Here is a 19,374-nt window from a genome sequence, read left to right as displayed (position 1 = left end):
CAGATAACACGTTTCAGTGACAGCTTTCAGTTTGGTATCTTGGGTGAGAGACTCGAGACGTGCTCAGGGTTGCTCAGTGGAAGTTGATTCATGACCTTGGTCTTCCAGGAGCCAGTTATCAATCTCTGTCACTCTGCCTACTGACTTCCAGAGTGAGCCACAACCTGTTGCCCAAGTGAGCGCTTCTGATTTTAGAGGACAGCCGGTCAGACAGGCGCCCAGCTGTCACCGAGTTCAAAAGCTGAGCCACTGGAGTGGCAGGAATCGGGCCGGTCACTTCTCAGCCTGTCCTTGTAACGGGGAACTTCACAGCCCAGTGTGGATTGGCCCATCTCTCATAAACCCGCTAAGATGGCTCTGTAGCAGGTGTTTAAAAAGTGGCAGCAGTTCCATGCAGTTTGAAAAACAGAACATAAAATTGTTCTCCCGAACTCTTTTTTTTTTAAAATAAAATTTTTTTTAAATTTATTTATTTGAGAGTGACAGACACAGAGAAAAAGACAGACAGAGGGAGAGAGAGAGAATGGGCGCGTCAGGGCTTCCAGCCTCTGCAAACGAACTCCAGACGCGTGCGCCCCCTTGTGCATCTGGCTAACGTGGGACCTGGGGAACCGAGCCTCGAACCGGGGTCCTTAGGCTTCACAGGCAAGCGCTTAACCGCTAAGCCATCTCTCCAGCCCTCTCCTGAACTCTTGAAAGAGTTTCAACAACTAATCATTTAGAAGTGGGTGCAGACAACATGTGGCTTTTCCTTTCTTCAAATCCTAAACCTAGATTTCTTTCATTCTCTGCATCTTTAAACACCATGAGTCCCTGCATTTCCTTTATGTTGGAGAAATACCCACTCTCTCTGTGTGCTTTGTTTGAATCGTAAAAGTTTGTTGAACAGTACACCTCAGTAAAGAGCATCTTGTGTCTCCATTAAGGCAGGTTGCTAATTTCCATAGTCAATTGCATTGATAGGTAGGCTGGATAATTTCAGGGTGTGTGTTTTTTGTGTTGTTCCTTGCATATACTGTGGAGAAAATGGGGCAAAGCCTGTATCTTTTTTTTTTTTTTTTTTAGGTAGGGTCTCACTCTAACCCAGGCTGACCTGGAATTCACTATGTAGTCTCACAATGGTTTCAAACTCATGGTGATCCTCCTACCTGGGATTAAAGGCGTGCACCTCCATGCCTGGCCTCTGTATCATTTCTTTTAGCTACATATAAATGTACAGTTATCATAAGAATAAGGATTAAAAAATATTTTATTTATTTGAAAGAAAGTGGCATGCAGAGAGAGAATGGGGGTGGGGGGAAAGGATGGGCATGCCAGGCTCTCTAGCTGTGGCAAAGGAACTGCAATCACACATAACATGTGCCACCTTGTGCATCTGGCTTACGTGGATCCTGGAGAGTTGACCCTGGGTCCTTTGGCTTTGTAAACAAATGCTTTAACCCCAGAACATCTCTCCAGCTCTTCAAAAATATTTTATTTATTTATTGTTTATTTATTTAGCTTTTTAAAAAAAATTTTTTTTTAATTTATTTATTTGAGAGCGACAGACCCAGAGAGAAAGACAGATAGAGGGAGAGAGAGAGAATGGGTGTGCCAGGGCTTCCAGCCTCTGCAAACGAACTCCAGACGCATGTGCCCCCTTGTGCATCTGGCTAACGTGGGTCCTGGGGAACCGAGCCTCGAACCGGGGTCCTTAGGCTTCACAGGCAAGCACTTAACCGCTAAGCCATCTCTCCATCCCTTATTTAGCTTTTTTAAAAAAATCATGATATAAGCCATATCTCTGTTCTTCCTGATATCATCCAGTATTTTTTAAATCTCTTTCCCCAAGTTCAGATGTAAACACAGCTACCCATACTAATAAAATTTACAATAAAATGCCAAAAATGCCATTTAAATATTTTATTTACTTAATTAAGAGAGAGATAGAAAGAATGGACATGCCAGGGCCTTCAGCCACTGTGAAAAAAAGCTAATAACTCCAGATGCATGCATTTCTTTGGACATATGGTTTTATTTGGGTACTGGGGAATTGAACCTGGGTCCTCTGGATTTGTCAGCAAGTGCCTTAACCACTAACCTGTCTATCTCTCCAACCCTTAAAAAAGACTTGTTTTCATTACTCCCCCCCCCCTTTCTTTCCCCCTACATCCTGCTGGGGATATAATCCAGGTCCTTGTGCATGCTGGGCAGGCTGTCTACCACTGAGTTATACCCCAGCCCATAAATCATTAACTTTTAAGTTATATATGTCTGTCTTTTCTGAAAGCGTTTTTGTGAACTTTGTATCTCCAGAAAGCCAATCTAAGAGGGAGTATTTTTTTTCCTGATGGAAATTTGCAAGTCGCTTATCTGTAAAATAGACTGTCTTTTGGATATTAAAATATGAATACAGAAAGTTAATATTTAAAGCCACCTATTACATACAGACAGCCGCTTTCCCATAAAGCAGTTTTAGCGTCAGGATCTGTCCTCACCCCCTGAGAATGCCATATATCCCACCCGGAGTCATCAATAGAGAGACTTGCTCGCACCTCGCCCACTTCTGGAAAGTTGTCTAAAATATCTTTACAAGATAGATAGCACCTCTCTATTTCTTTCTGACGAGCCATAAATGCTATTTTTCCAGTTCTTGTTTCACTTCATCTGAAGAAAGTTCTTTCATTTTCATGGGATGAGCAGACAACACATTTGTCATCAACATTCCAGGATGATCTGGCTGGTCCGGGCAGTAGCTCCTAGCCGCGTTGAGTTTAAAGCTTACCTGGGCTTTCTGAAGTCTGCTAATTAGCCGTGGCCTCCGGCCACTGTTTGCTGTGAGGAGGCCTTTTGTTTGTTTTCCTCTCTGTTTTTTTTCTCAAGGCCTACACCAAGGTCAGATAGCAAATGTGTTTAGTCACCGAGCGTGGTATTTCCACTTTCCCACCTTATTTTTGTTCGCATTGCTTCTCTCTTAGCCCGTCTTCTCTCCATTGTGTCTGCATATGACACAATGCCCGTTACAGTCTGATTCATGTGGAGGGCAAAGTAGAGGATGAGAGAGAATTATCCAGGGTTTATTGTCTATAATTATGGAAGTTGTCAACAAAAACAGTTAAAAATGTGGTTGTCTAAAGACCAGGGTTGGTAGCTCAGTCCTTTGAGTCCCAGCAGTTCGGGAGGCTGAGACAGGATGGTGGCTGTGAGTTTGAGGCCAGCCTGGACTTCAGAGTGAGCTCCAGGTCACCTTGGGCTAGAGTGAGACCCTGTCTCAAAAGGGCGGGGGCGGGGGGGGGGGAAGGAAGGAAGGAAGAAAGAAAGAGCGAGTGAGCTATTAATAAAAGTTTGAAGGCAAGGAAAGCAGATGTAAACACACTATGCACTCATCAAATTAAGACCAGGGCTCAGAAACCATTCTTTCTGTTTTTTTTTTTTTCTTTTCTATTTTACATCATTATTTTATTTGAGAGAGAGTGTGAATATGCCGGGGTCTCACCACCGCAAACATATTTCAGATGTGTGCACCACTTTGTGCATCTGGCTAATGTGGGTCCTGGGGAATCAAACCTGGATCCTTTGGCTTTGCAGGCAAATGCCTTAACCACTAAGCCATCCCTCCAGCCCAAGGCCATTCTTTTGGCGTGTGGGTATTGAGGCATTGGATGCAGGCTGGCAGGCTTTGCAAGCAAGTGCCTCTAACTGTTGAGCTGTCTCCCAGGCCTAGAGATTATTATTTAAAAAAAATATTTTAATTATATTTGTTTATTTGACAGAAAGAGAGAGAGAGATTGGGCATGCCAGGGCCTCCAGCCACTGCAAACCAACTCCAGACACGTGCACCACCTTGTACATCTGGCTAACGTGGGTCCTGGGGAATGGAACCAATTTCCATGCAGACGCTCCTGTGTGTGCACGTGGACCTGTGAGAACAGGCTCGGGCCTCACCACTGGCAGTGCCATCTATCTCCTCATTTCCTGTTCAAGGCAAGGTCTCTCATTGACTGGAGCTTCCCAGTCCTGCTTGACTTGGCAAGTCTCAGAGGTCCTCCTGTCTCTGCCTCCCTGGTGCTGGCATGCCAGATGCCCTCCACCACGCCCAGCACTTTAACGCAGCTGTTGAGGACTGAACCCACTTGAGGATGAAGTACTCGGCCCGCCGAGGCGCCTCCCTGGCCTTGGAGTTTTCATAGTCGAGGCTCACTGTACGGACCTGCAGGCTTAAGAGCAAACAGATCTCTAGTTGGTGGAAAAAGAAAAAATAGAATGCTGGCATTGGCCATGTCTGCGGACTGTTTTCTTGCCTGAACGTGTGACCGAGGCTAACTGCAGAGACGGGTTTGGAATTTGCCCCTCGGTTGACACACAGCTGTCCCCAAGGTCCAGGTCAAGTGAGTGTCTGACGTCAGGGCTGTTCTGTTCAATGCTCTTCACAGCTAAGGCCAGACAGGGCCTCTCTGCAGCCCTGAGGAGTCTTAGGTCTTACTCAGGGGTGCTAAGGACACTGTTCTTGAGGGGTCCTCCTGCCACTGTTGGCCCTACAGGCCCTTCTAGTATGATCTTCATGGTGCTGGAGCCCCCCTACCAACCTCACACACTTTTTAAGAAAAGCTATTTATTTATTTGCAAGTAGAGAGAGGCAGAGATGAGACAGAGACAGACAGAGAGAGAGAGAGAGAGAGAGAGAGAGAGAGAGAGAATGGGCACACCAGGGCCTCTTGCTGCTGCAAATGAACAATTTGGAAACAATTTGAGATTGCAAACACCCTGGCACCTGATATTCCTTACTCTCTCTCTCAATGTAAAACATTTTAAGGTTTATTATGTTTGTTTTTATTACCATACCCTCACTCTGATCTCTGTTCACAATAAGTTTGAGACAGCATCCCGCTGTTAGCATAGCTAGGTGGGAATTGGAAGTTCTGCTTTGGCCACCTTACTGCTTCCTGCTCGGTTTACAAGTGAGTATCATCCTGCTTACCTCACCTCAGTTAATTTTTTAAAGGGTTTTAAAATATATTTTATTTATTTATTTGATAGAGAGAGAGAGAGAGAGAGAGAGAGAGAGAGAGAGAGAGAGAGAATGGGCACGCCAGGGCCTCCAGCCACTGCAAATGAACTCCAGATGCATGCGCCCTCTTGTGCATCTGGCTTACATGGGTCCTGGGGAATTGAACCAGGGTCCTTTGGCTTTGTAGGCAAACGCCTTAACCGCTAAGTCATCTCTCCAGCTCTTTTGAATGTATTTTTGAAATATTTAATTAATTTATTTATTTGAGAGAGAGGGGGGAAGAGAGAGGAAGAGGCAGATAGAGAAGATGTATGTGCCAGGGCCCCCAGCCACTGCAAACAAACTCCAGATTCATGTATCACCTTGTGGTGCTTATGTGGGTACTAGGGAATCAAACCTGTGTCCTTAGCTTCACAGGCAAGTACCTTGATTACTAAGCCATCTCTCCAGCCCATAAAAATATTTTTATTTATTTGTGAGCAAAAAGAGAGAGAGAGAGAGAAGAGAAGAGAGAGAAAATGGATACACCAGGGACAGCCTCTAGCCACTGTGAACAAACTCCAGACATACGTGCCCTTTCATGTATCTGGCCTCATAGGGGTGCTGGGGAATTGAACCTGTGCTGGTGGCTTTGCAAGGAAATGCCCTTAACCACGGTGCCAGCTCCCTAGCCCTCACTTCAGTTCTTAATGGTCCATAACAGGCCTGAGTATGGGACATGGAACACAGGCCATTGTGTTGTCTTCATTCCCATCTTTGCACTTAGTCCCTGGTCCTGCAGGCTGTGCCAGCTTGCTAATGAAAAGCAAAACCTCAGCCAAGTAGACAGATGTCGGGCATCTGGGTGTCCACCATTTATATTAGGTGCGCCCCAGTGCATGTCCGATATCCTGGGGCATTTCTAGTTAGCTCAAGGTTGACTAAAAGAAAACCTTAAATTTCGCTGTCTTAAAGGAAAGTAATTCTTCTTCCTGGAACTGCTAAGTATGCTTTGGTTTCTCCAATTCCAAAAACCAAGAATTTTTTTTTTCTTTCTCCCTATTTCCCTCCTACTTCATCTTTCCTCGGTTCCTGGAACTCAGCTGGGGTCTGTCTTCCTGATCCTTTCTGCTGAAGACACTGCTAAGCAGCTATTGTAGCTGGAACAAAAGCAGCTGAGGGGAGGAAAGGGTTTATTCTGGTCTCGAAGGGAAGCTCCATGATGGCAGGGAAAGGTTGGCATGAGCAGAGGCTGGACATCACCTCTGCCAAAGCACAGGTGGAAAACAGTAGCAGACGAGTGAGTTAACCCTGGCAAGCAAGGGGTACTAAAACTCAAGGTCCAACCCCTCCCCCAGTGACACACCTCTTCCAGCAAGCCTCCACCTCCCAATCTGTCATCAGCTGGGGGCCAAGCATTCAACACATAAGAGCTTATGGGAGACATCTGATTCAAACCACCACAGCCCCGTTCCCTTTTCATCACCACCCAATGCCTAGACCCTGCCTTCAAGTGTTAGGAACCAGATTCTGCAGAGATGGAACCCTACTTAACCTGTTGCCCTGGCCTTGGAAGTCACCCTTGAAGCCCCTTTTCCGGTTCACCACATGGCCCCCTCCCCTGCAGTCCTGTGCATCCTGGCTGTCATGGTCCAGCGGTTCATAGCCCACCTTGTTGACCTTGCGAAGCTTTGTAAGGAGTTAACGCCGACCCACAGTGACCCTGAGCTTCCCGCCTCTTCGATGTCTGGGATTGGTCCAGCTCCACTTGGCTCCATGTTTCTCTTCTGAATTGCTGCTGGAACCTCCAAGCGTTTTCTACAAACCTCTGAGGCCTTCCTCCCATCCCTCCTCCACACAATAGGAAGAAGACACTGCTTACATACCTAATCTCATCTGGTCTTTCTCTCCCTCTCCTTTTCCTTGCTTCCTCTCTCAAACATCCCAAGAACATCCCGTTTCTGTCGCCTCTTGTCAGCCCCTGCTCCCTGACACCAGTCACAACACCTTTCCCTGCTTACCCTCCTCACCACCTGACCTGTGCGCGGCAGCTGCTGTCTTGGTGATGCTCACCTTTTGCGTTTCCTCCGCGGGTGGTTACTCATCAGGACTGGTCATTGCCTTTCTGTGCCTCTGTTATGATGGAATGCTCTCCTGGTCCAGCTTAGACAGGTTTTCTTCCATGACCTTTGAAGTTCCCGCCTGTTCCATTGGCCTTACGTTCCTTGCAGGCAGCACCTAGGCCTGAGGTACGCACCTTATATTCCCCACTGATGACTCAGTAAATATTTTGTATTTGAAAAAATCCATGCACATTAATCTCAGCACTCAGGAGGCAGAGGTAAGAGAATCACTGTGAGTTTGAGGCCAGCCTGAGACTACATAGCAAATTCCAGATCAGCCTGGGCTAGAGGGAGACCCTACCTTGAAAAACCAATAAAATAAAATAAAACACATGCACATAGCTTGCAGGGAAGTTGGTAAGAGAAGAGTGCGTCAGGCCATTGGGTCCCATTTATCTGAATTACTTCCTGTGGCTGTAACAACACACCCTAAACCAATGCACCCACACACTTCATTTCTCACTGGTCTCGAGTCAAGAAAGCCAAGATCAACAGGCCTGCAGAGTCCGTGTCCAGTGAGGACCCACTTTTCTATGCACAGGAGAGAGTCTTCTACTGGGTCCTCATGTGGTGGAATGGTCTCTCTCATGTTCCCCCTTTAAGAGCATCCAACCTATTTAGATGGGCTGCATCCTTGTGACATAATCAACTCCAGTGGCCCTGGCCCCTAGGCCTTCACTTTACTCTGTTTGGGGGAGTAGGATTTCCATTTCTGACTTTTAGGGCCAAATGAACAGTTCATCTGGAAATCATAGTGCTTAGCTCTTGGCTTCCCACCGTCCAAATTTGAGCCTTGTCAACCTTAGTCATTATTACTTTAAATTTTATTTTTATTTATCCTGTAGTTTTTTCCTTACTATTTAAAAAACTTTTCATTTCAGCTTATGTATTCACTTTTTCGAGAGGCAGGGGGGAAGAGAGGGAAGGAGACAAGTGCATGCCAGGGCCTCTAGCCACTGCAAGCGAACCCCAGACACATGTGCCCCCTTGTGCATCTGGCTTTGTGTGGGTAATGGGTGTCAAACTCGGGTCCTTAGCCTTTACAGACAAACACCTTAACTGATTAGCCATCACTCCAGCCCCTTCTTTACCTATCTTAATTTTTTGGTTTTCTGAGGTAGGGTCTCAGTCTAGCCCAGGGTGACCTGGAATTCACTATGTAGTCTCAGGGTGGTCTTGAACTCTCGGTGGCGATCCTCCTACCTCTGCCTCCCGAGTGCTGGGATTAAAGGCGTGCGCCACCACACCTGGTCCTACCTATCTTAATTTTAATTTAACAAGCTGAATTTCCAAGAAAGCTTTTTATCAGCACCATAAATAATAAAGCCAGTGGTTTTCCCCAGATAGGATTTATTGTTACAGTGATGTACTAATCCATGAAAATCAGTTTTTTCCTGTTATTAAATTGTAGTTTAATACTTTCTTTTTTGGGGGGAGGGGGTGAGATGAGTGAGTAACAGGGAAATGTGGAGGTTATATCACCACCAGATTGAGGTTTTCTTTTCCTTGATAAGATCAGAGGGTAGAAATAATCAATCAAGGAAATCTTGGATCTGTGTTTTAGCACAGGGTGTGTCCGTTCAACCCTTGAGTTCTACCCCCCCCCCCCGGGAAACTTCTGGGCCACCACACTGGCCTATTGATACTTTTCCTTTTCTTGGCACATAGATCACTTTAGAGTTGAGCTCTTCCTTTTGTCTGTGTTCTTGAAGATTGAAACTTAGGGCCTTGAACACATTAGACAGGTGCTCTTCCTCTGAGCCCCGCCCCCGTCCTGAGAGGTGGCCACCTTTCTGTGCCTCCAGAGGTCTCTTCTCCGCCCCTGACCTGACCGACAGAAAGCAGCCTTAGCCATATTGCTGCAGGGTTCCTGGCACTGCTCAGTGATTTCCTTGTCAGCAGGGCACTGTTACCATGCCCCTGTGAGCAGCGGAGGAAGCTGGGGCACAGAGAAATGAAGTCCCTGGCTTGGCATTACAGCAAGGAGATGAGTTCACTTTCCTAAGCCATGATGTGGTCTGTGGATCCTGCCTCTGTCCCATGCTTCCATCGGTGAGGAAGTTGTTACCAGACAGCCAGGAATGTTCTCTCCCACCCCACCCCCATCCCCGGTGTTATATGTAAACAACAAAACATAAACAACAAAACATAAGCTATTTTGGAGGGACGTGTGTGCATGGGCATGCTGTGTCTGGTGAGAAATTCCATAAAATGGAAAATGAGATTAATGTTTCAGATGATGCATTTCCCTAATTATGCCTTTAATTATTCATATAAAACAAGTAATATGACCCCTGACAGAGACATAAATGATTTAGGTAAAATCAAATATTTATAGGGCGATGCTGAGGCTCTGGGGGCGCGGTTAACAGATGTGTGCGAAATCCTTGCCTCGGTCCTCGTGAGGAGGACGTTTATCAGGCCGAGAGTGATCGGTGGCGTTGGAGGCAAGGCTGCGCTGCTGCCCAGGTGTATTACACTGCACTGAAAGTTACACGGAAGGCGTGGTGTACTCAGATGTCCTGTCGTCACGTGCCAGTCCCTTCTTTGTGTTTTATCTTCCAGTCTACTTTATTCTAGACTTCATGAAATGATGTGTGCTGTGTGTGTGTATGCAATATTTGTTTTTTAAGGTAGAGTTTCATTTTAGCCCAGGCTGACCTGGAATTCACTGTGTAGTCTCAAGGTGGCCTCCAACTCATGGCAGTCCTCCTACCTCTGCCTCCTGAGTACTAGGATTAAAAGTATGTGTCGCGGCCAGGCGTGGTGGCACATGTCTTTGATACTAGCACTTGGGAGGCAGAGTTAGGAGAATCGCCATGAGTTTGAGGCCACCCTGAAATTACATAGTGAGTTCCAGGTCAACATGGGCTAGACTGAGACTCTACCTCAAAAAAACAAACAAACAAAAAAAAAAGGCTCTGTCACCACACCCAACTATGTCTTTTGTATTTTTAAATGATCTTTTAAAAAGTCAAAAGGAGCAAGTGGGGAGATGACTAAGTTGTTAAAGGTGCTTGCTTGTAATGCCTGTGAGCCTGGGTTTGATTCCCCAATACTAGTGCAAAGCCAGATGTACAATGCGCACATATGCCTGGAGGTTTTGTTTTTGGTCTTTTTTTTTTTTTTTTGCAGTTGCAGGAGGCCTTGGCATGCCCTTTGTCTCTCTGTCTTTGTCTCTTATCTCCTTCCCTTTCTGCTCACAGATAAATATTTTTCCAAGTCCAAAGGAGAAAAATAGTTTGTGAGACGTGGAAATTAGTTCAAATTCAAATTTCACTGTGGTTAAATAAAGTTGCACTAGACCAGAGCCTTGTTCATTTGCATACGTGTTTTGGCTGGTTTTGTGTTTCAGAGTTTGCCTCAGTGCCTCAATACTCCACAAAGCCTAGAGTATTTAGTAAATGGCCCTTGAAGGGGAAAGTGTGCCGACACACCCCTTCCTAACACATATCCCAAATGGTAAAGCTGAACCGGTCCCCTCACTTGTTTAATCAACACAAGAAAGAAACACTTGCATTTTCTTCATCCTATCCTTTTGTTTGCTGTCCCACTAATTGAACGTTCACTGTATATTTTTCAAAAGTTGGAGAAAAGCTGTCTTCTGAATGCATTAAGAAGCGATTTATATGAGCAGGGATTCCTCGCTTGCTTTTAATGCTTCCTTTATGTAGCGAAGTTCTGAAACTAATTGCCCTGTTTTAGAAATGGGTCATTAGTCTAGCCCCTATCTTTTATGTAGACCTAATTTTCATGCAGGCTCTCACTGGGATCTCTTTTAGGAAGAGGAGACAATGAGACCCAGAGAGCTTTCCCATGGCTAATGGAGGCGTAGCTTTTGGTCATTAGCCAATCAGTGTACTGGTCAGCATCTTCCACGCACTTAGCGGCCAATAAGAATTTGCTAAATGAGTAAATAGACCTACTTTAGGAAAAGAGAGAGAGTGAGAGATTATACCTGTAAAATGGCAACTGTTTTACATGGATCTAGTTAGTGCTTTGATTTTGGATAAGTACATTTTTCTGTTAATATAAATCCAAGCTATTCTGGATTTCTCTTTCCCAGGATTAAAGGAAGAAAGGCACAAGTCTGAAATTTTTATTTAAATTTCCTTAGTTTGTTTATTTGAGAGATGGTGGGGCTGGAGTAGAATGGGCGTGCTAGGGCCTCCGTCCACTGCTGATGAACTCCAGTTGCATGTGCCACCTTATGCATCTGGCTTACTTGGGTATTGGGGAATTGAACCATTGTCCTTAGGCTTCACAGGCAAGCACCTTAACCACTGAGCCATCTCACCAGCTCGTATGTTCAAAAGTTTTAGGTGCTTCAAAGATATGCTCTTTGGTGTGGTCATAGGCTAGATAAAATTTTCTTAGGATTAGAATTAAAAGGAAACCTAATTGTTTGCCAGTATTTTAGTGACTTAATGATCAGGTGGTACACTGCACTTTCTTGGAAATTGTTAATAAGTACAAAGACTGCCATTTCAGGTCCTGGCTGTCTTCCCACTAAGGCTTCCTTAATCCTGAAAGAGCTTGCAAATCCTATTTCTAATATCTTGTCTGTTTCATGATCAAAGAAACATGTGTGTTCACAATAGGCTCGTTGTATACATTTCCCTTCTCATTTCGGACCTGTATTCTTGGGGTAGCCCCAGGAATAGATCTTTATAAGAAATGCCTTACTCTGTAGATAACTCTGATTTTCATTCAGATTATGGGCAGTTTAAGGGACTCATTCTGTCCCTGTCTTTTATCACCTGTTAAATGGATAAGAAATTTTAATCTCTCCAATATTTAGTTGTCATTATTTAGAGCCACATGGTGATCCAGAAGTATCCTGTAGGAGGAATGTATTAATTTTTTCAGAATTAGTTTTTTTTTTCTTTGTAAAGTTTGGTTTGACTTACTATTTTTTTCTTTCTTTCCTTCCTTCCCTCCTTCCTTCCATTCTTTTTTTTTGGGGGTGGGTGGGTGAATGGTCTCTCACTGTAGTCTAGGCTGACCTGGAACTTACGCTACTTCCAGGCTAGCTTTGAACTCACAGTGACACTCCTATTTCTACCTCCCGAGTAGTGGGATTAAAGGTGTGTGCCACACCTGGCTTCTGGGTTTTTACTATTTTTTTCTAAATATGTTTGAAATATTTTATTTTTCTTATTTGTTTTAGAGATAGAGAAAGACACAGATGGAGAGAATGGGTGCACCAGGGCTTCAAGCCACTACAATTGACCACCAGATGCATGTGCCATTTAGTACATCTGGCTTACATGCATCCTGGGGAGTTGAACCTGGGCCCTTAGGCTTTTCAGGCAAGTGCCTTAACTGCTAAGCCATCTGTCCAGCCCTCTAAATATTTTTATTTGCAAGCAGAGAAGCAGAGAAGGAGAGACAGAGAAAGATAAAGAATGAGAATGGGTGTACCAGGGTCTCTTGCCGCTGCAAATGAACTGCAGATGTGTGGACCACTGTGTGCATCTGGGTCCACCCGGGTAGTAGGGAATCACACCCAGACCATCAGGCTCTGGGGCAAGCCCCTTTCACTCCAGCCCCTTGACTAATTGTCTTGGTATATGGGAGAGTGTTTTATTCCAATTGCCATGAACATGATCGCTTCAGTGTGGGTTTGAAACTTACTTTTTCTTCCCTTGCCTCTTACAGTCGCCATCCTTCTGAAAGATGACTACTTCATCAGTGGGGCCGGGCTGCCCGGCAGGTTCAAAGCCGAGAAAGTGGAATTTCACTGGGGCCACAGCAACGGCTCCGCGGGCTCGGAGCACAGCGTCAACGGCCGGAGGTATCCAGTGGAGGTGAGAGAACTGGGAGACACTGGGGTGTCCATTCCCAGGGTGCTGGGTCCTCTCCTCTCCTCAGCGAAACTGGGACAGTCCCTGCTTGGGGCTCTCAACCAAAAAAGCCCTGTGTCTACAGCGCACACACAGTGGCTCCATGGGCTTCTCGGTTTAGTTCAAGGCGTCATCACAGGCTCAACTGCTCAGGGAAGCCCACGGCTTGTTCCATTTTTGCAGCTTATTTGATTTCTTGTCCATTTCTGAGATGCCACTGTCTTCTTAAAATATATATTTTTTTATTTATTTACTTGAGAGAGAGCAAGCAAGCACTGGTATGCCAGGGTCTTTGGCCACTGCATGTGAAGGACAGATGCATGTACTGCTGTGTGGTCTGGCTTTTCATGAGTACTGGGGAATTGAACCCGGGCCGGCATGCTTTGTAGGAACGTGCCTTTAACCACTGAGCCTTCTCTCCAGCCTAAGTCGTGCTTTCTAAAATGGACATTCTGTTGGTTGGATTTTGGTTTTTCGAGGTAGAGACTCGCTGTAGCCCAGGCTGACCTAGAATTCACCATGTAGTCTCAGGTGGCCTAGAACTCACGGCGATCCTCCTACCTCTGCCTCCCGAGTGCTGGGATTAAAGGCGTGCGCCACCACGCCCGGCAAAAATGTGAAGGTCGGGGAACTTGGTTGGCACCTTTTAGAACATGGGGAGAAAAATAAAAACCAGAGCAAAGGTTGGAGCGTATCTGACCCTTCTCTCACTCAGCTCTTGACTTCTCTGAGGCTTCTTTTTGCTGAGTGCTCCAAGGAAGGAGGCTGTGGGGTGAGTCATGGTGTGCGTGGCTAAGGGTAACACTTAACTTTGCTCCTCAGATATTTTGTGTGTCTTCTCATGGAGCCCACACCTTGGCCAAAAGATCACCGTGGGTGCTTGCTTATACGAGGGGGAGGGGGAAGGGCAGGTGGTAAGCAGTCCTTCATCAATACCAGCTCAGGGTGGCACATGGCTTCCACTCTAACCTGTTTTCTTTCCTCATGGTGAATATTAGGATATTCATTTGTTGTGATAAGCGTCTGTGTTGGGTTGTTTGTTTTATGTGGTGTGCTAAGCCTTGTACGTGTGTGCTGGGTTCTAATGAACACAGTAGCCATGCATGGTTATACCTGGTGACTGCAATTGGTGGCATGGTTTAAACAAAGGACCCCAAACAGCCCAGCATTTTCTACTCAACATTCGTACAATTTGTGTCATAGGAGATACATTATTGAAACATCAATCAAGAGAATGTGTGTATGGATAGAGAGACATGTGATGTAGCTTTTCCTCATTGACCCCGCTCCTCAGGCCTGTTTACAGAGTATGTGTATTCTTGGAGCTTCTGCCACAAGTTCTGCAGATGAGAAAGTCAATATGGCCCCTTTGATTCCGGCTGCTTTTTTTTTTTTTTTTTGGTTTTTCAAGGTAGGGTCTCACTGTAGCTCAGGCTGACCTGGAATTCACTCTGTAGCCTCAGGGTGAACTCACGGCAATCCTCCTTCTTCTGCCTCCCGAGTGCTGGGATTAAAGGCGTGCACCACCACGCCTGGCTGGGTGTACTTTTTTGATACAGAATCTCACTTCATGGTCCAGGTTTGACTTGGACTCTCCATGTAGCCCTTATGCACCTTGTACTCGTGACCCACCTCTTGGCCCACAGGTCCTGGAATTCTAGGCTCCACACAAGCCAATCCAAGTGGTAGTTCAGTGTCCTCCCCGCTCCCCCGCACGAGGTAGGGTCTCACTGTAGCCCAGGCTGACCTGGAAGTCACTATGGAGTCTCAGGGTGGCCTCGAACTCATGGCGATCCTCCTACCCCTGCCTCCCAAGTGCTGAGGTTAAATGCGTGTGCCACCACGCCTGGCTTCTGGCTGGGTTTTGCTGGCATGGGAGATGGCACATTCGCTGTTTCTTCTGCCATGCGCTCTCGTACGACACAGATGACTCCGGATCCCGGGACACGTGCTGCTTTCACTCCTGCGGTGCCCGGGTTGTGCAGCCCCCAGCCTGCTGTTTGTTTTTTATTTTAATATTTTTTGTTCATTTTTATTTATTTATTTGAGAGTGACAGAGAGAGAGAGGGAGACAGATAGAGAGAGAGAGAATGGGTGCGCCAGGGCTTCCAGCCACTGTAAACGAACTCCAGACGCGTGCGCCCCCTTGTGCATCTGTCTAACGTGGGACCTGGGGAACCGAGCCTCGAACCAGGGTCCTTAGGCTTCACAGGCAATCGCTTAACTGCTAAGCCATCTCTCCAGCCCGAGCCTGCTGTTTTTAAAATCATTCCATTCTCGTGCTGTCTGCCTGGGGGAGTATGCAGGCCTCACAGTCCAACGCCCAGCTTGTGCTCCCATCGCAAGCGCAGGTCTCTGCAGCTTCTGACTGACGCTGGGGTTCCTAAGACTCTCTGAGTCCACTATTTACTTGCTAGCGGGGCTCACAGAGTGGTAGTTACATTCCAGGTTTATTACAAAAGATGTGCTTCTTTTTTTTTTTTCCTCAAAGGTTTATATATTTCTATTTATGTACTTATTTATTTGAGGCAGAGAGAGGGAGAGGGAGAATGGGCACGCCGGCGCCTCAGGCCACTACAAATGAACTCCAGATGCATGCGCCACCCTGTGCATCTGGCTTATGTAGGACCTGGAGAATCGAACCTGGGTCCTTCGGCTTCACAGGCATGTGCCTTAACCCCCAAGCCATCTCTCCAGCCCTCTGTTTTGTTGTTGTTGTTGTTGTTGTTTTTTTTGAGATGGGCTTTGTGGTGGTTTGGATGTAAATGGACCCATAATCTCAGGTATTTTTGATTAAGCCTCCTCCTTCCTCTGTAGCAGGCACAGTCCTGCTGGAGGGGGCATGTCACTGGGGGAGGGTCTTGAGCCCAGCCCTAAGGCATATAGGGAACCGACTTGAACTCTGGCTGTTTGTTCTCTGTCTCCGGTACGGCTGTGGGCTGCAACATGCCAGCCTTTTCTTCCACGGTGAAGCTTACCTCAGAACCTGCAAGCCTGAACTAACCCCTTCCCTCCCCTAAGCTGCTTGCGGTTGGGTGTTTGTCCCAACAATGACAAGGTAACTGCGACGCCTTCCGGTCAGTCTCCACATGTACTGTCCAAAAGCTGCCTACACTTGTGTCTTTGGTGGAGCCTTGATGAAAAACATGCATAAATTGGTCTGATGTAAAGTTGCTAGCATCGATGGGGAGACTCAGAAAGCCTGTCTCTTGAAATTCTTGGCCTCTTTGGGTGCAGAGCCGGGGCCCATGTAGAACAGGGTCTGTGATCTATTATCACAGAAGACGCGGCAGCTCTGACACACAGTGGCAGTGGAAAATTAAGCTTCTGTGACTTGCCTTGTGGAAAAGGAATTCTAGTTTTTATGCTTGGCGTTGGAGAGTCATAACCTAAGAACAGTGGGTGGAAGCACACATTTATCCGCGTGTACATGCACACACATGTATCAGTCATAATATAACAGCACGTGCTTACCCTGACATACAGTTTTCTTTCTTACGTATTCAAGATAACGAGAGATGGCTTCCCTGGAAAAAAAAAAGTGCTTCTCATCTATCCAACTCTATTTGTGGGACTTCCTGTCTAGACACTAATTTATGTTCCTCAGTAAGGTTTCAACTTAATAGGCCTTTCTCCATCCTGTGAAATAAGTGACTCATTTCTTAGAAGTCTTAGCTTTATTTATACTTGGAAAACTCTCTTCCTGGAACTGAACTCACACCATGTTTCCGAGAGTGGTTTTCCCCTTCTGGTCTCACTGATTGGTTCCCACGGGTTGTAGGCGGTGAAGAGGAAGTTTGTATCTAGCCAGCTTTGCTCTGAAGTCTTTTTGTCCCCAGTTAGGGTTGGCATTCATCCCCTTCTTGTGCTGGATAAAAGACCTGGGCTTTCAAGATTTGATTAAGTTTGCAAACTTGGGCTGGAGGGATGGCTTAGTGGCTAAGTGCTTGCCTGTGAAGCCTAAGGACCCTGGTTTGAGGCTTGATTCCCCAGGTCCCATGTTAGCCAGATGCACAAGGGGGCGCACGTATCTGGGGTTCGTTTTTAGTGGCTGGAGGCCCTGGTGTGCCCATTCTGTCTGTCTGTCTGTCTGTCTGTCTGTCTCTCTCTCTCTCTCTGTGTTGTTGTCAAATAAATAAAAATATTTTTTTTTAGAAAATTTTGAAAACTTAATCTGGCAGTTAGCTTGGGAAAGAAGGTTTATGGAGCACGAATGGGTATTTGTTCTTCTTTGATTGCATTCTCCATCGCCAAGGTGACATCTGTTCTGCTAACACTTGATTGGTCAGTGTAAAGTGTAGTTGTGCATCTCATTAGAGACCTCATGACTTTAGAAGGATGTTTCATTTCCCCACTACTGTAAGAGAACCATTGAATGACAAAAGGCCAATCAACAGTTCTAAGATTTCAGACTTATTGGTTGATGAACTTCAAGAATGCCCCTGGCATATTATTTTTAAAGTACCAGCACTCAAAAGTATATATAATCTTTTCGTGAGGGGAGAGAGAGGGACAGAGAGAGAACACATACACCAGGGCCACTTACTACTGCAAAGGAACTCCAGGTGCATGCCCACTTTGTGCACCTGGATTTGTGTGGGTGCTGGGGAATCAAACCTGGGTCCTCAGTTTTCTCAGGTCTACCCAGCATCACTCCCTGTTCCAGTGAGCTTGAATGCTCTGCTACATTGCAGGTGTGTGACACAAAAGTAAGCCACGACATCACAGGCTCCGCCGCGAGGCGCTTCTGTTCTCGTGGCTACACAGACAAAGGACACATCTCCCTAACTGGCTGTTTAAGTTTATGTGCAAAGGGACATTTTGTTTTTCCAGATGCAGGGGCTTGGTGGAATGATAGATAGAAGGTAGAAGGGATGAATTGGAGCCTGATGGTAGAACAGAAGCATGCAGAGGTCCTGAGATCAGCTATAAAGAGAGGCTGGAGTGATAATGACCCTCCTTACTGCGCCGGAGAGGTGACTGCATTAGTGGACTGTTAGCCTTGCGAGCATGAGGAACTCATTTCTGCTGCCCAGCACCCATCTGAAATGTGGGGTGCAGTGGTACGTGTGCCTGTAATCCCTATCCTGAAAAGATGGAGACACAGGTTCCCTTGGGCTTGCTGGCTGGGTAGTCTAGTAAAGTCAGACAGACCCTGCTTAAAAAAAGGGGGGGGGAATCCAATTGAGGAAGACCCCCCAATGTCAACCACTGGCCCCCACGTGCTTGAGCACACATGGGTAACCACACACACACAGAAGTGGACATGCACACACCCTCCCCACACACACACACACAAGCTTTCTCTTCACAAATCCGTGGCACCTGTGGAAAAGTAAAGACACTTGCTCTGGCCACGGAGCTCAGACTGAGCTAACGCAGGAAGCAGTCATGCTCCCGCGTCTGTGTGAGCGCTCTTCCCCGCTGGCTGCCCTTGCTGCGTTTCGTCCTGCGCTGTCCTCCAGGACCACTGTCTCCAGCCCTGTCTCCCTGTCCTGCGGTCGGTAACGTAAATAAAGGCCCCTCTAGTACCAAATCATGTTGCATTTCCACGAATCATTGGAGTTGGAGTGGATTCAAAACAGTGAAAACCTCCAGATAGACCCGAGAACTCCATAAAAGTCCGGGCTCATTTCGTGCTTGTTGTCTGAGGTAATTAAAATCTTATTTATCACAATAAGAGATTGAGGGAGTTGTTGATTCAGACTTATTGGTACTTTATGAGTTGAAGCCTTCAATAAGTTTAAATGATCCAAATTGATTGTCTGTGCCCTTTCCAGTGAATCTCACAGCTGGTTCGTTTTAGCTCTGTTTAGTGCATCTTAGCAAGTGAGAAGAAGCAAAGACATTATTCCTAATATGTACCATGTACACATTACCATATGGTACAGGGCTCAAGTCCTTGCTCTCAAACCCTGGAGAGCAGACGTTGCAGAATTTTTAATCTTCTTGAGAAAGGTGTTGTGGTATATAAGCATTATAAGATTTCTCTAAAGGGGATTAATACTTCATCATCATTATTTGTTTGTTTGTTTTTTTCAAGGTAGGGTCTCCCTCTAGCCCAGGCCAACCTGGAATTCACTATGTAGTCTCAGGGTGGCTTTGAACTCACAGTGATCCTCCTACCTCAGCCTCCGAAGTGCTGGAATTAAAGGCGTGTGACACCATGCTCGGCCATTATCATTATGTTTTTAATATTTGTGATATGTTGTGTATGTGTTCAAGTGTGCACACATGTGTGTCTGTGAATGCCAGAACTATCTTTCTCCATCTCTCTTCATCTTATTTATTAATTGTTTTCGAGGTAGGGTCTCACTCTAACCCAGGCTGATCTCAAATTCACTCTGTAGTTCCTGGGTGCCTAGAACTCTCATCGATATCCTACCGCAGCCTCCCCAGTGCTGGGAATAAAGATGTGTGCCACCGTGCCTAGCTTTGA

General features: G+C 46.1%; 1 protein-coding gene across 3 annotated transcripts in view; it reads left to right on the top strand.

Moving 5' to 3' along the window:
- The window catches only part of Ptprg (protein tyrosine phosphatase receptor type G), an 873,855-nt gene that overhangs the window by 510,893 nt on the left and 343,588 nt on the right, over positions 1 to 19,374 (top strand). For all 3 annotated transcript variants that reach the window (XM_004661265.2, XM_004661264.2, XM_045136198.1), the window contains exon 4: positions 12,751 to 12,899. In XM_004661265.2, the coding sequence (XP_004661322.1) occupies positions 12,751 to 12,899 (149 nt within the window). The remainder of the gene's footprint in view (positions 1 to 12,750; positions 12,900 to 19,374) is intronic.

Source organism: Jaculus jaculus, chromosome 16, assembly GCF_020740685.1.
Source record: "Jaculus jaculus isolate mJacJac1 chromosome 16, mJacJac1.mat.Y.cur, whole genome shotgun sequence".
NCBI classification, from domain to species: Eukaryota; Metazoa; Chordata; class Mammalia; order Rodentia; family Dipodidae; genus Jaculus; species Jaculus jaculus.
The sequence above is the reverse complement of the archived record's forward strand: the minus strand, read 5'-3'. Positions and strand labels throughout refer to the sequence as shown.